This window comes from Dermatophagoides farinae, chromosome 2 (assembly GCF_024713945.1).
Source record: "Dermatophagoides farinae isolate YC_2012a chromosome 2, ASM2471394v1, whole genome shotgun sequence".
Classification (NCBI taxonomy): Eukaryota; Metazoa; Arthropoda; class Arachnida; order Sarcoptiformes; family Pyroglyphidae; genus Dermatophagoides; species Dermatophagoides farinae.
The window spans coordinates 1,197,946-1,214,915 of NC_134678.1; the positions used below are offsets into that span (position 1 = coordinate 1,197,946).

General features: G+C 29.4%; 3 protein-coding genes across 5 annotated transcripts in view; 2 read left to right on the forward strand and 1 right to left on the reverse strand.

The window, feature by feature from the left end:
• Positions 1 to 12,636, reverse strand: part of LOC124496353 (uncharacterized) — a 32,946-nt gene extending 20,310 nt beyond the window's left edge. For 2 of the 3 annotated variants that reach the window (XM_075735844.1, XM_075735843.1), the window contains exons 1-4: positions 11,822 to 12,636; positions 10,550 to 11,389; positions 6,351 to 6,815; positions 883 to 1,199 (exon numbers count right to left, since the gene is read on the reverse strand). In XM_075735844.1, coding sequence (XP_075591959.1) covers positions 883 to 1,199; positions 6,351 to 6,815; positions 10,550 to 11,318 — 1,551 coding nt within the window. In that variant the 5' untranslated portion in view covers positions 11,319 to 11,389; positions 11,822 to 12,636. Of the gene's footprint in view, positions 1 to 882; positions 1,200 to 6,350; positions 6,816 to 10,549; positions 11,390 to 11,639; positions 11,656 to 11,821 lie in introns of those variants that run through there. The other variant, XM_075735842.1, reaches the window with a different exon arrangement.
• On the forward strand, positions 7,490 to 9,250 carry LOC124496463 (alpha-crystallin A chain-like). The gene has a single exon (XM_047059987.2). The coding sequence runs from the start codon at positions 8,442 to 8,444 to the stop codon at positions 9,156 to 9,158; it is 717 nt and encodes a 238-aa protein (XP_046915943.2). The 5' UTR covers positions 7,490 to 8,441; the 3' UTR covers positions 9,159 to 9,250.
• A 1,510-nt stretch (positions 12,637 to 14,146) lies between the features above and the next one.
• Positions 14,147 to 16,435, forward strand: LOC124499723 (secernin-3). Its single transcript, XM_047063710.2, has 3 exons — positions 14,147 to 14,972; positions 15,050 to 15,644; positions 15,721 to 16,435. Exons 1-3 carry the CDS (start codon positions 14,814 to 14,816, stop codon positions 16,236 to 16,238), a joined length of 1,272 nt encoding a protein of 423 aa, XP_046919666.2. The 5' UTR covers positions 14,147 to 14,813; the 3' UTR covers positions 16,239 to 16,435.
• Positions 16,436 to 16,970: the final 535 nt, after the last annotated feature.

The following is a 16,970-nucleotide window of genomic DNA, read 5'->3' on the forward strand; positions in this document are numbered from 1 at the left end:
TTATATCTAATGGAATTAGATTCTGTTTATTATTATTATTATCATTTTCAATGGCAAATATTTTCATCATATTCTTTTCGAATGGATAGCTGCAACAGTGAATTTAAGAATGAATGAATATTCAAAATTAATAGACGAGGGGTGTTGTGGAGGGCAAACCTTTTTAAACATGAACTCAATGATAATATTAGATCATTATCGATTAGATAACCAAAACATGAATGATTTTGATAACGTGATAATGAAATTAATATCATTACCATTGGCATTAGGTTATTATTATTATTATTTTCCATTGTGATTCTATTGCCTTGATTCATATATTTTGAAAATAAATCAGTAATATACACGAAAAAAAATGAAATAAAATGAAACTCACATCGAATAATGGTGGATGTGGCTAAATGATCATCATCGTGATCATCATTATTCTCCATGATTATAAAGTTTATTACATTTTTATTTTCTTGTTGTTGTTGTTGTTGATGAAAATTTCTTGTCAGATTTTTTTGTATTATATGATTATTATGATTTAAGAAATTCTTTTTGACTGTATGACCGGATGTCGTATAAGTACTTTGAAAACAATAAACGGAAATGAAATAAATGAAGATAAAAATGTTGACCATTTTTGTTTTCTCTTTCTCTTTTTCAAGTCAATTCCTTTTTTTTCACGTTTGCAATTAAACTTTATACTTATAAACTCACTGCTAAACAATCGAAATCGAAAAACAACCAGGGTAAACTTAATTTAGAATTAAAGCTCGGAAGAAAAAAAAACAAGCCACACAGAAAACAAAAATTTCCACATTAAATTGAGCCAAGAAATCGATGGTTGAATGAAAATGAAAATGAAAATCAAAAGAAAAAATTCAAACTTACCGGATCTGAATCTATGGTTGATCGAATGTTGCCGTTTGTTGTAGTAGCCGATGTATTTTCCGTTTTCGTACCGGATTCAGCAACAATAGCCACATCAATACTACTGGATGTAAATAAATGTTTACCATAATGATGACGTGATGATGGTTTCTGATATGATCGTGATCTTCCATGATGATGTCCAGCACCATTGATTAATACTTCTTCACCACCACGTGGTAAACTTATTGGTGGTTGCTGCTGCTGTTGCTGATTTGTTGTTGTTTGATGATTATTAACTTGTCCATTCGTTGTTGTTGTTGTTGTTGTTGTAGAAGCTAAATATTAAATTTGGGAAAAAAATAGGAAAACAGAGAGAGAGAGAGACAAAATTAATTTGAATAATTTAAAATGGGGAACAAACTTCTCCTCAACCCCTTCATTTCACAAGTGAAATGGATCATGATGATGAACATAGACAAACAAGCAAACAAACGAAAAGTAAAAACTTGACATTTACAAACACAGACTATAAATGTGAAAAAAAAGTTGGAAAAAAAGATTTAGTTTTTTTTAGCTCATAAAACCGAAGACGATTAATGGCAATGGATGATGGTAGCAAGCAATAAACAATATCATCATCATCATCATCATCATGAAAGAAGAATATTCTATATTTGAATGTTTAAGTGAAAAATGTTTTTTTTTTACTTTCTCTATTTATCGATGATCATTTTGTTTGTTTTGTTGACAGGAAACTTTGTTGGTTTTCAAAGTTTTTTGTTTTGTTTTCGTCATTGTTTGGTGCAAACAACAATAAATAAATGAATTCAACCGTGTGTGTGTGTGTCTCATTCATTTTTTTTCTACCATTCTGTTTTATATGTCGCATTCAATCTTTGTTGGTGTTGAAATGAAATGGAATGAAAAATCAAAAAACAATGAAATAAATGTGTGTGTGTGTGTGTGTGCTTGTCAAGAGTTTTCCACAAAAAAAAACAAAACAAAAAAGTTTGTCAAAGTCAAAAGATTCGTTTGGATTTTCTTTCGTAGTTAGTGTGGCTTGCTGAAATCTATAAATCCAAATTTTTTTCTTTGGTCAACTTTTCCGATGTATGGACTGTTGTTTTAGTTTCGTGGTTGTGTAAAGTAAAGTGAAAAATAAAAAATTATCTGTCTAGCAACAATCAACGAACCAAGTAAATATTTCAATAGCGAACAAACAATGACAAAAAGAAGAAGAATCGTCCATTCTCGAATTCTCATCTGACAATTTAGTTTAATTTTTTTTTTGACCTAGCCAAAAAAAACATGATGGAAAAAAAAATCATTCAATAAAATTCTATTAACAATTCAATTAGGTATTGAAAATGAATTTTCATTTTCACACAAGTGGATAAGGCATATACACATATCAAAGTTCAAGTGTATGTTTTATAACAATAAATTAAAGTATTAGGAAATGTGAAGAGAGATTGAAAATACAAAAAAAAATTCAATCGAATTTTTTTATTTCACCGAAATTCTCTTCAATTCTTTTCCATTCTATTCTATTTCTGTTTCTCTCACACAGATATGAAAAAAAATCCACTAAAGTCAAGTCAATCAATAAGTTATGAAGGTCCTAGAGAATAGGAAAAGAAATCAAATTCTTATTGAATTCGATTGTAAACGAAAAAAAAACCCGAAAGAAGAAATCAATCGATCGTTGTCATCATCATGTTGATGCCCTAACTCCCTCTCTTTAAATCATCATTTGATTTCACTACCATTCTGTTGTTATTTGGATCATTCAATGAAATGAAATATAGAAATAAAAATCACTCAGTATAGTTGCCAATGAATCGGAAACAGGCCAATCAATATATATATAGAGAAAGAGAGAGATGTCGTTTGATGGGCGACAATGACACACACACACACACACACACACTCACACTGATAAAATGACGATGACAAACAACAATCTTCAAATGACGAAAATAGAAATTCTCAATTCATTCATCTATCTATCTATAATTTTATTTAGTTCCATCATACAACCAAGAAAAAAAAAATTGCTGACAACATTCAAAAAATAATAATAATAAACGAGTGTCATCATCGATTGAATTCAATCATCATTGAATGATGATGATGATGATGACAATGAAGTTGATGTATCAATTAACAATGATATGTCATGTATCGATGTCAATGGGTGAATGATGATATATGTTTACCACCAAAACACACACACACACACACACTTGGTGTGTTGTAAAGAAACTATATCCGATTATAGCAGTAGTCAAAATTAATCAACAAGAAAAAACAGAGTGTGAATTAACGGTTTTTCTACTTTTTCTGTTCGTTTCATTTCATTCAAAACCAATCATCATCATCATCATCATCATGATCACCAAACGGGAATTATTTCTCGTTCACTGGATGGATATATCCAGGATGAGAAATGGTCACTACATTATTTGTGTTCATTTATTTTGCATTTATTTATTTTTATTCGATTTATTTCGATCGAAATTCGATATTGATCATCACCAGCAAACACCAACAAAAAAAAGCCCGAATTCATTGCAAGCTCGTAAAAACACGTAAACCAAACTGAAAAGGAAAAAAAATAACCGACGTGCAAAAAATTTATAAAAAAAAATAACTTTTAAAACTTTTCAACTCGCAAACTTTATTTGCAATAAAATCATTAACATAATTCTCACCAAATTCATAACATGACAAGAATTCTATTCAATCATTTAAATCAGGAAAACAAAATGTAAGAAAAATTTTGATTCCAAAAGAAAAAAGAAAAAACTTTTACCGAAATTCAGTTTAGCCATCATCATCATCATCATCAGCAACAATATAAACAAAACAACAAAAAAAAATCGATCATTGGACAATCGATTATCATTATTGTTGTTGTTGTTAGCCAGCTAAAAATCAATAATCAATAATTGTTTCCATTATATTCAATCAAATAATCATTAACCATTTTTTTTCTTGATTTCGATAGAAGAATATAACAAACGAAACACCATTAGAGAAAAAATTTCACATACAGAAATGGATGAAAAATAAATGTGCGAAAAAGCAAAAAAAAAAAAAGAAAGAGGAGAGAAATTCTTTCAAATTCATAATGATTATAATGATAATGGAAAAAAAATTCTCAACAACAACAACAACAGCAGCAAAAAAAAATCAAATAAATAAAGATTCTTTCCCTGGATTTCCAAAACAGAAATTTTTTTTTCAACATTAAACAACAAAAAAACAAATTCCAACAATGGTGGAATGGAAAAAAAAGCCAAAACATTTGAAACATGGAAATGAAAATGGACCATGTGTCTGTGTGTGTATGTAGAAACCAGAACCAGAACCAGAATCAAGACAAAACAAAACAAAAAAAAAATACAGAATAAATGAATGAAACTTACATTTGGCAAAAGATTTTTGATGATGATAATGATTATGATGATGATGATTATTGTTAATGTTATTATTACTATTGCTGTTGCTGGTACTGTTGTTGTTATTGTTATTATTATGTTTACCAAGATAACAAATGGGACCGTAAATCATGATTATTATTAAAGTCCATATATTTTATTTATTTTTTTTTCATTTTTATTCAGTCAATTTTCATTATCAGTGATGTTTTGTTTGTTGTACGGAACAAACAAGAGAACACCGGGGCGGGGAGAGAGAGTTGAGAAATGTATGAAAAAAAAACCTGAATTGAAACGTCACAAACAAAAACAGGAACTGGAATGATATTAAAATTCATGCAGTTTTCACTGTATTTTGATAGCCAAGAATCAGAATCAGAGTTTATAATTTTTTGTTTGTTTCTAGTTTCAAAAAGATTTCAAAAACCGATCAAAGATCAATATGACACATCAATACACAACGTTTTTTTTTGAGAGATATTGAAAAACGTGATCACTGAATGACCATCATCATCAAAATTATCAGTCTGTAAGTGTGTGGTCAGTTGAATTATAATTTTGTTGAAAATTCGTGATTCAATGATGATCCAAACAAATAAATTCAATGACCACAAACACAAACATCACAAACAAAAACAAAACAATAGCAAAAAAAAAATCAAACAACCATTCATGCCAAAGTCATGATAGTGAATGTGTATGCCATTCGTTTGCAAATTGAAAGCGCGAAACGAAAAGAATATTCTTTTCTTTGTAATTTCCCCTTTGCGTACGCGCATTCAAAAACATACATTTCCTAGAAATAATAGGTTCCATCATCATCAATGGAATGAAACCAAAAAAAAAAAAAAAAAAGAAACAAGAGAATAATGCAACCAAAAAAAAAAGAAAAGAAAATTTGGCGGCATTTCATCCCGAAAAAAATTCTTTATTCTCTCAATCATCAAAATTGCATATTATTAATTTGATAATGATAATAATTTCAAGTATAATCAAATGAATAGGCTCCTCTCTGACTGAATGAATAGAAAATTTCTTCTCAATCTGTTACTAATTATTTTTTTTCCTGTTTTTCGCAAAATTATTAATGAGAAAGTGAGCGCCAAACCTAAAAATTGGCTCATTATTGGAATTATTTAACATGAGAGAAAGAAAATGAAACAAAAAATCAAAAATGATACACATGAACACAAATCAAATGAATTCTTTGTCAATAAAATGGAAAGAAAGAGAAAAAAAGATGCATTCTTTCTATTCGTAAAAAAAAAAATTTAAAATTCATAAACTACTGGATTCCGGTTTTTTTTCTGCATTCTTTGCGGAAAAAAATAAGGTAGAAAAAACAACATTTTCATTTCCGAATTCAAAAACAAAAACATAGAAAAATCCAATTTTTCTCTTTCTCTCTCTCTCGTATCCATTTATTCAATTTTTTTTTGGTCGTTTGTTTGTTTAAAAGTAAACAAAACAGAAAAAAAAATTTAAAATTTAAAATTCCATCATCATCATCATCATCACTATAATACCATGCCATTATCTTCTTCTATCTAGCTTGAATGTTGATAATTCTCGTTTCTTTTTTTTTCACTCGAATATCAAATGTCTACTTTTTTGTGTGTGTGTGTGTGTGTACACATTGAATATATATAACATGATTATGAGATGACAGAATTTTCTATTCAAACAATCATGGCAATGAATAAAGTGGAGTACAAGGGTAGAAAAAAAGAATTTTTTCTTTTGATCTTTCTGGATTCTTTTTTTCTTCTGGATCATATCACTTGAATGTTGAAAACTATAGAAAAATATAATTTGTATGGCATGTAACCAGATATTCTAACAAAAAAAAAAAAAAAAATGGAAAAAAAGCTAAATATAATGTGTTTGCGATATCATAATCATTAGATAGATTAGAATCATACCAACGTAATTGAATTTAATCAATTAAAGTTTCAAATAAAATTCTCAACGAATAAGAAAGAAACTCATAGCAACCGATTGAAAAGAATATTCTTTATACCTATAACAATTCAAATAACTTACTGTTTGGAAATTTGATTCCACCTGATGATGATGATGATGATTGGTTAATTGGATTTGTAGCATTAGTAGTAGTTGGTTTAGCCATAATCGCTGGTGTTGTTGTCGATGTCTGCCTTGGTAATATAGCTGGTCGTAATGGTTTCGATGATTGAGGTGGTGGTTGTATTGTATTTGGAGAATTTTCACGATTTAATGATTTACTAAATGTTGTTGTTTGATTTGCATAATGTACACGTTTCTGATGTCTTGGTACCATTGGTGGTGGCGGCTGTGATGATGATGATGGTGGTGGTGGTGGTGATGATGTTGATCGTTGTTGATTTTGATTCTGATACTGATTCTGATTCCGATTATGATCATATGGTTCTAAATCCAATGATGATGAATGATATAGATAGGAACGTGCCAAATTCTGTTGCTGTAATTTTATACGATTTCGTAATAATGCTTGGCTAGAGTTGACATCTGGTGGTGATTATATGAAAAAAAAAATTTAAATTTATTTTTTTTCTATACAAAACAATAATCTCTGGCAAAATAATAATAATAATAAAAAAATGGTAAATGTCAATCGATCAATCAATCAATTGGTGTTTATCATTCCATGAAAATGAAAAAGAAAAAACTTATCCATTTGCCATTTTAAAAAATCGATCTGGAATCTAAATCTTCATTCACTGATTCATTAATGATATTTTGATATACGCATACACACACAAAGTTCCTGGATCGATACTCATACAAATAATAATCGATTATAGTTCATGTCACGCAATGAACAATTTTTTGCTAATCTTGTTGTCTATATGTTGTCATAACTTGTTGTTGTTGTTGTTGTTGTTGATTTTATGAGGAAGGGGAGTTAATCATATTAAAATGATGATGATAATGATGACGACATATTTTTCGTTTTGTTTTTATTTTAATATATTTCAAATACCGTTACAATCACACACACAGATACATACATTATTAGATAGATTTGACGTATGCCATTTACAATGGCATGCATACATACATACAACACGTATATATATGTGGCATGGATCGATTTTGATTTACATGAATCCCACATATATATATTCATTTTAGGTAATAAATAAATAATGAATGTAAATGTAATGATGATGATGACGACATATGAATATCATCATCATCGTCGTAGTCGTCGTCGTCATTCATTCATTATCTATTCCAATCATCAACGAATGGTGCATTTACAATAATAATGCTTGTTTGTGTATGCGTGTATGTGTTTGATCAACCAAACAACCAACCAGCCAACCAACCAAACAACCGAACCACATTTTTATAGACATTGAAAATTTTTTTTTTCATAACCAAGATAAACAATAATTTAATAATAATAATGAATCAAGGATTCGTTTATTCATTTCATTCATTCAGGTGGTGACATTTTTTTTTTTCGTGATTAGCATAGAAACCGAGTCTGTCTCTTTCACTCTCTCTCTCTCTCACTCACTCTGGTTCGTTTTCCCTGATATATAAAGAACGTATGTCAAATTTTTCATCGAAAAACAAACATTCAAAATTTGTTTTTTCAATTTTTTTTTGTTTGAATATTATGAGTGGTTTGTTTTGTAAAACAAAAAAAAAATTGTCATCAAAACCATGTTCATGTGATGCGTTCATAGCAGCAGCAGCAGATATTTAGATGTAAATGACGAGTGAATAAAAAATGAAAATAAAAAACAAACAAAACAAGTGATCATCATCATCATCATCGATTGCCAAGTGTTGAATGTACAGTTATGGGTTTTTTTTCATTCATTGTAAATATTCTGTCATCATCATCATCATCATCATCGTCATAATTGCAATTCTGAATTTCAATTCAAAAAATTTTTTTTTGACAGGAGAAAAAAAATAGTTTTTTTTTTGTTTCCATTTCATTTTTATTGCAATCATACTCCTACACACACACACACACACACACACACACACACAGTGTGAGATTTTTTTTTTTTTTTTTTTTTTTTTGGTGAGAAATTACGCATTTTTCTCTTTTTTTTCGTTTCTATAAGAAGAATATTCTATTCAATTGAAAATTGTCATCATTCTAGTTCCAGAATGTCTTCGACAACAATTTCATCATCTTTTAATAATAAAAAAAATTCACAACAACAACAACAACAACAACAGCAGCGGCCACATTATACAGAAAAAATTGAAAATTATTATCGTACAAGTGAAAATGTTTATAGATTGGCTGATCATCATACAAATCATCCAAATATGTCCGAATGGATTATAAACTATCCACGACAATTATATTTTAATAATAATAACAAGAATTATATTAATATTAATAATCAAAATGATGATTTATATGAATTACATGTCGATGTAACTGGTTATAAACCGGATGATATTAGTGTAAGTACAAAAGATGATTTATTAATCATAAATGGTCATTATGAACAGAATGATCAACATCGAAATGGTTATCAATCCAAAGAATTTACATATAAATATCAATTGCCTAAATTTTTGGTCAAAGATAAAATGAAATGTATGTTTAAAGATAATGGCCATCTATTGATTGAAGCACCAATTGAACAGCCAAATACAAGACAAATACCGATAAAAATATTGAATGAACCATCATCAACACCATCACCATCACCATCATCATCAACATCGACAACGGCCAAATTAATTAATGGTCATAATCGGTCATCGGCTACATCGATTACAACTACTACTACTAATAATAATGAACATGATGATAATAATGTGGCTACTATTACTACTACCAGCAAAAATAATAGTGTTAGCCATGTATAATGATCAGATTTTCAAAAATTTTTAAATTTTAATTAATTTAAATATATATTCAAAGTTAGAATAATAAATAAAACATTTTGTTTTCTGTTTCATTGTTATTTCCAATTTTTTTTTCTTTCTTCAAAAAAAAATGCAAAAACAAAATTTCAATGACAAAAAAAAACAGAAAAAAAATTCAAATTTCAGAATTGAAAACAAAATGACACCCACACGCACACACACACACACACACACACACACCATGAAGGATCCAAAAATAGAATGATTGATTGATAGTGGAAAAAGAATTGCCGCGCAAACGAAAAAAAAAAAATTCCAATCCAAGAATTAATCCGACAGATTTTTTTTTTGCGAAACAAAAATTCAAGATTCAAAACAAATTGATTTAGAACTGGGAAACAAAAATCCTATTGACATTTAATATATCAACAATCGAGACACACAATGGCAATATACCTTGGCAATATAATGATAATAATTATTATTATTATTAGATCTCAAAGAATCTATGAAATGTCAATAATGACATATATACACACACACACACACCAAACACACTGTTACATATACGGTTATTATATCGAAATGCCATACACGAATCTCATCAATAATGATGATGATAATAATAATAATAATAAGAAATGTAATGTAATGTAGGAGGAGGTGTATGTATGAAAAACAAACCATTATTATGGCTCCTGAGATAATGTTTTTTTTTCACCTTATTCTTTCTATGTGTAAGTGCGTAAGCGAGAGCGAGAGAGAGAGAGAAAGAATCTATATATGATGTAAGAATGTTAACAAAAAAAACTACTAAATGTTGTAAATCGAATACATACGAATGATGTGTGTGTGTGTGTGTGTGTGTGTATTGGTAAAAAAGAAAGAATAAGACCAGACAACTTATACATCAAAAAAAAAATAAGCAATAATTTTAAATAATTGATGTAAATATTCTACATCTAGTTGTATCCAAGAATATTCCGGTCTTGTGTGAGCAAAAAAAAAAAATAACAAACATACGGACAGACCAGAAAAATAACCAAAAAAAAAAAAAAAAAAAACACATACACACTTTATTCTGTTCGATTCGATTTTTCTATCAGTATATGTTGTATTTTTTTGCTAAATACCATGAATAGATTTGACTACATTTGATTGAAATACGATCGATACTAAGATAATCTAATCGAATATAATATAAATACAAATTCAGTAGAAGAAGAAAAAAAAATGAAACAAAACCAAAAAAATTTTGTCATTTCTATAGAACCGAAATCTTCTTCCATTCTTTTGCCTTTGCGGCCAATCAATCAATCAATCTAATGCAATCAGATTCTAGTATTAAATAGATAGAATATAATTATAATTATTATTATGGTTATACTTACTTGATTGATTCGTTGCTAGACGATATATTTCATTATTGGCAGCATCGAATGATCGTGAATTTGGTATTGAAATTGGTATTTGTTGTGGTGATGATGATGATGCTGCTGCTGCTGCTGCTGCTTGATGATATGATGGTGGTGGAATATTTGCATTCATTGATGTTTGATTACAGATTAAAAAACTTGGTGGAACATGTACAATATTCCGTTGTTGTTGTTGTTGTTGTTGCTGTTGCTGCTGGTGGTGGTGTTGAAAATTATGATGCTGTAATTGTGGTGACATTATCATCATATTTGGTGAATCATTCGATGATAGTATTGATGATGATGAATCAATCATTGTAGCAGGATGATGACGATTCATGATGGCCATTTTTGTAGCCATTGATTGTTGTTGAATTGGATGTTGATCATTTTGATTATTATCGATATTATCATCGCTGTTGTTACTATTATTATTATTATTATTATGATCATCAACAATGATCGATGATTGATGTTTCAATGTTGATGGTTTAGATTTCTTTGTCGTTGCTTTTTTCGATGATAATGATAATGTTGTGCTAGTAACTGGAGTAGAAATAGATGGTGAAAGATTTTCATTATCCGGTATAGAGGATAATTTTCCACCACTATCTTTTGATTGTTGTTGTTGTTGTTGTTTTATAGATGATCCTTTTTTCGATTGTTGTTGTTGCTGCTGCTGCTGCTGTTGCGTAAGTGAATGGCTACGATGAAGCTGAGCAAATCTTTTAATACTAAATGGCATTATGTCAACATAATAATATCATTTGATGATTCATTAAATAATGATGATGAAACTCAAAACGGACATATAATCTGTAATGTGAAAAAAAAACAGAAAAAACAGAAAATCAGAAAAGCAGAAAACAACAACAACAACAATAACAAAAACAAAGAATATTCTACACTATTCGAGTTTTATATTTTAATCTAATTATTTCATCATCATCTTCATCATCATTATGAACATCGTTTATCAAATAACAAACATCAATAATAATGATGATGAAGATGATGATTATAAAAAACGGTGGTTATGTTACACACACACACACACTATAATCACCATCATCATCATAAAGTTATCATTGTGACAACAACGAAAGAATTTTTTTGTTTCCATCCAACAACAATAATAATCAATGATGGTGATGGTGATGACAAAAGAATTATTCTGTTTTTCAGAATTTTTCAGAAGAATTTTTCACTTGAATTCAAAAAAAATTTTTTTTCATTTAAAACACATACTGTGGATGTAGTGGAAAATTTCGGTCGATTCCAGAATTCAAGTTTGATGTGTGAATTTTTGGTTTTCTTGAATCAAAAAAAAAAATTTCTTGAAAATATAATAAAAAGAAAATTTCTCGGCAACAACAACAACAACAACAATGTAAACAGGATGACCAAAAAAAAAAGAATTTCAACAAAAACAATCAATCATCGGTTCGATCAAAAATCTTTGATGAAAGAATTTCAAATTTGAAATACATGAATGAATAATAATGAGGATGATGATGATGAGAAACACTTGATTCTATCGATTCGATTCAATGATGGTGGTGGTGGTGGTGTTGATGGCCAGCCATATAAGCCAAACTAAATAAAAACACAATGAGAATTCGATTTTTTTTTTGTATAATGTTTGTATATTCGATTTGCAAATGTTTGTTTGTGTTTGTGTGAGCTGGTTGTTGGTTCATTAATCCTAAATTTTTCTTTCTTTTTTTTTATTCACTTTCTTTCTCACACTTTTATTTCTTCTTGTGTGTCTGTGCGTGTGTGTGTGTGTTTGTTGGAACATTTATAGAATACAAAAAAAAAAGAAAAAGAAAAACACAGAATATATGCACTCAGACGACAACATATACACAATATATACAGCGGCATCAAAATTGAAATTCTGCTTCTGCTCAAAAAATTCTGTTGGATCACATCATCATCATCATCAGTATCTCAGTATCAACAAAACAATAGCATCAGCATTTGGTGAAAAAAAATGGATAGATAGAAGAAGCATTATGAGCATCCAGAACCGGCGGGAATTCTATCTGTATTTCCAAGTAGCAGAAGAAGAAGAAGAAGCAGAAGCAACAACAACAACAATAATAAAAACCAACTAGTAGAAATAGTCGAATATGATGTTGTTGTTGTTCCAGAACCAAAAAAAAAAAAAAAAACAAGTGACCCCTCTCTCTATCTCTATAGCAATTTTGTTGTTGTTGTTGTTGTCAATTGTTTGGTATTTTTTTATTATTATTATTTTTCTGATATACAGATAGCCTTTGGTCGCTATTTGTGGATGAGATGTGATGTGTATGGATTGATTGAATGGTGGCTACAAAAGTGTTTAGTGGATACGAATGAAACGGATGAAAGACATGAAAGGAAATTTTCAATATTCTGGATTTTTTTTGTTTTTGTTTCCTACTAACTAAGCAATGATGATGATGATGATGATGTGAAAAAGCATCAAGATATAGTAATCGTGAATTTTTTTTTGGAATAGGGCACAACAACAACAACAACAACAGAATCGTACGCTATATATACACCCAAAAAATCGAAGATTTGAAACAATAGTTTCTGGTTATTCTTCTGATCATCATCATCATCATCATCATCGTCATTGTAAAGAAAATGAATTACAAACTATTCTTCCATAGAAAATAGACATTTCTAATCCGGTGGCGGTTGCCACCATTGCCGACAAAAAAAAGATTGAATGAACAAAATGAATTTTTAACAAAAAAAAATGAAGACGAAGAAGAAGAAAAAAAGAATCCTAATGTGATGAGTGGGTGTGTGTTTTGTTTTGTCTTTTGTTTATTCGATTCTTTTCATTCATTCATTCATTCATTCATTCGTTTGATTGTTTCACACATGACAAAACAATGAAAATGAATAATGATCTTGGAACACAACACAACAACAACAACAATTTGAATAAGAAATTTTATGCATCACACACACAGACAGACACACCGATACACCCACTGGCTTAAGTAAAGAAACCGGAAATATTCAAAAAAAAACATGTATCGATCACATCATTTATCAACTATTTTTTTTTTTTTTAGGAATCATCATAATCATTTAAAATTTTTCGTTCTTTCCATTTTTTTTTTTTATTGCTCAATCCTTTAATGATCATCATGAATGATGATGATGATGATGAAGCCAGAAAATTGAAGACCTATTGGCATAATGATAGATGTTTATCATTCTATATCAAGCCTTTGATGGATTTGAATAAAAAAAAAAGTACGAATGAAGTCGTTATCGTCGTCGTCGTTCAACCGTTTCATGGCCATCCACCACCACCCATAATAATAATAATAAACGACTGAATAGTTTTTTTTTTGTTTGTTTGTTTGACATATTGTGTATTGAAAATTATTATATTACTCGAAAATAATGATAATGATGATGATTATTATTATGTTTTTCAGTTGTAATTTTCGTTCAAAAGAATCCAGTTTGACAACTATCTTTTCACAACAACAACAACAACAACAACAAAAAAAACATTCTACCCATTCTATATATATATACACACCAAAAGACGACTAGAATAACCCAAACGACTGCAAAAAAAAAACCAAATCGAATGTGATGATGCAGGCAGGCAGTCAAAACATTGATCAAGTGATGTGTGTTGAAGAAGAATGAAGTTTTTTTTCTTTAAAAATTTTGAAACAAATTTTCATTTTTTTTTCATTTGGTGTTTGAAACAAAATTCAATTTGTGAAATAATTTAAATTTTTTTATTTCATTTTTTTTTTCAACAATTTTCCAATTTACATTTTGTGTCTGTGTGTGTGTGTGTGTGTGTGGGTTCTGTGTTGATGTTTTCTCTTCGTCTGGTTTCTATCATCATTCATTTTTTTTTCTCCAAAATATAAAATATGTAATGCACCTGCTCATAAAAATTTTTTTTTCTGACTTTTTGAGTTGTCTGTTTTTTCTGTTCCGTTGGTTGGTTGGTTGGTTGGTTGACTGGTTGGTTGGTTGGTTGACTGGTTGGTTGGTTGGTTGGTTGGCTTGCTGGCTGGCAACAACATCAACAAACAAACATATCTTTCAAACAAAACAACTTTGGTCTTATCGATTTGATATATTTTTTTTCTCTTGTTGTTTGTTGTTGGATCATTTCGGTGTGTGTGTGTTTTTTTTCCTGCAGTGTTTGGTGTGTGTGTGATCAAATATTTTTGGCCTTAATTTATACACACATAAAGAAAACATGAAGCCAATAAATTCATGCGATACATTTGTTGTATTACCTACGGCTACAGCTAATGGTCAAATGATATTTGGTAAAAATTCCGATAGACCAGCCGGTGAAGTTCAGGAAATTGTATTCAATTCACGGCAACGATTTGAAAATGATTGTAAACAAAAGGTATATATATTTATTTATTTCTGGTGTGGTACACTGGCTTATTGATTCCTTTTTTTTCCCGATTTCATTTCCAAAAGTGTACTTATATTGAAATTGATTCAATACCAGAAACATATTCGGTTATATTGAGTAAACCGGTTTGGATGTGGGGCGCTGAAATGGGCTCCAATGAACATGGTGTCTGTATTGGCAATGAAGCCATTTGGAATCGATTAATCAATGATGAAAAAGATTTGAATAAAAAATTACTTGGCATGGATCTAGTACGATTAGGTCTTGAACGTTCACGAACAGCATTAGAAGCTATGGATGTGATAACCAAATTATTGAAAGATCATGGTCAAGGTGGACCATGTTCCAATACACAGATGGATTTTTTCTATCACAATGGATTTCTTATTGCTGATCCAAATGAAGCTTGGATCATTGAAACTGTTGATAGTGAATATGTTGCTGAAAAAGTTTCCGGAAAATATCGTAATATTTCCAATTGTCTTAGTATTGGTACCAAAATTGATCGTATCAGTGATGGAATGAAACAATTGGCCATTGACAGTGGATTATGGAATGGTAATGATGAATTTGATTTTGCAAAAATATTTACCGATAATAATCATAATGATCGAACACGTTATGATGCTGGTAAAAAATTTCTAGATGATTATACAAAAGGTAACTATTTCCACATTGATTGATTGATTGATTGATTTTATTCAAATTTTTTTTTACCCATTATTCCCTTTTATAGATAATAATTTTGATATTAAAAAAATGATGCAAATATTACGAGATAAAACTAGCGGTATTTGTCGACCATGTGATGACGGAATGAAAAATCCAACGGCTTCTAGTCAGGTATCAGTATTGTCATCGGATTTAAAACAACGGCCATCCGTACATTGGTTTACTGGTACACCAGATTCTGAATATTCCTATTATAAACCATTTATATTTCATCCAAAAGTACGAATTGCATCGGAAAAAACACGATCCATGAATTGTTTTCCAAACGTTTCAATTGATGATACACAAGTGGATAGACGTCATTATTTGTATCGAAAACATGAAGAATTTTATTCACGATTACGTAATATTGATGATGATAATCTACATCAAACATTGAGACAGATTGAAAATCTTTGTATCGATGAATTAGAACAGATGCTTAAATCTGGTGGCTATAACAATAGCGAAAATGATGAATCAAATGAAATTGATAATCTATTCAGTGATTCAGTGGAAAGTGAATTACGATTTTATCGATGAACCAAAAAATTGCTAATTTCAATACATTCCAGCAGCTGGTAAACAGAAAAAAAAATCTGGGAAAAATCAAAATTTTCTTTTTTCGACCAAAATTATTCTACTTTGATTGATTTTCTAAAATTTTTTTTCATCATCTCTTTGATCTAATTCAGTTAATCATTTTTGATTTAAGAAAAATAAAAAAAAACATTTTATCGTCATGAATAAGTCTACGTCATTCAAGCAAACAAACAAACAAACAAAAAAAACTTGACATTTTTTTTTCTCTTTGTCTTCAACTTCAACCACGGTTCATCATTGCTTTTTTCATTTTGGCTAAAAATATATCCAAAGTTATGGTATTCAAAATTGTGTACAGAATGTACTTTTATTCTTTTGTTGTTGTTGTTGTTGTTATTTCGTGAAAAAAAAACAGAATTTAAAAATACAACATCCACCATATGAAGAATGCCAATTGTATTATCACAGAATATGGTGGAAAATGCAACAAAATGATTGGAATCAACCCATCATATATCATCAACTTTGAATGAATAAATTAGACATGATGATGAACAAATGGAAAAGAAAATTCCAACCAAATCATTATTGTACAATTTTTTTTTCGACTCGTCATCATCATCATCATCATCAACATCATCATGGTGATTGAAAGGATGATGTTGATCATATAGAATGATGATGATGATGTGAATTTTATATATTTATAAATATGGTGACAATCACGCACAC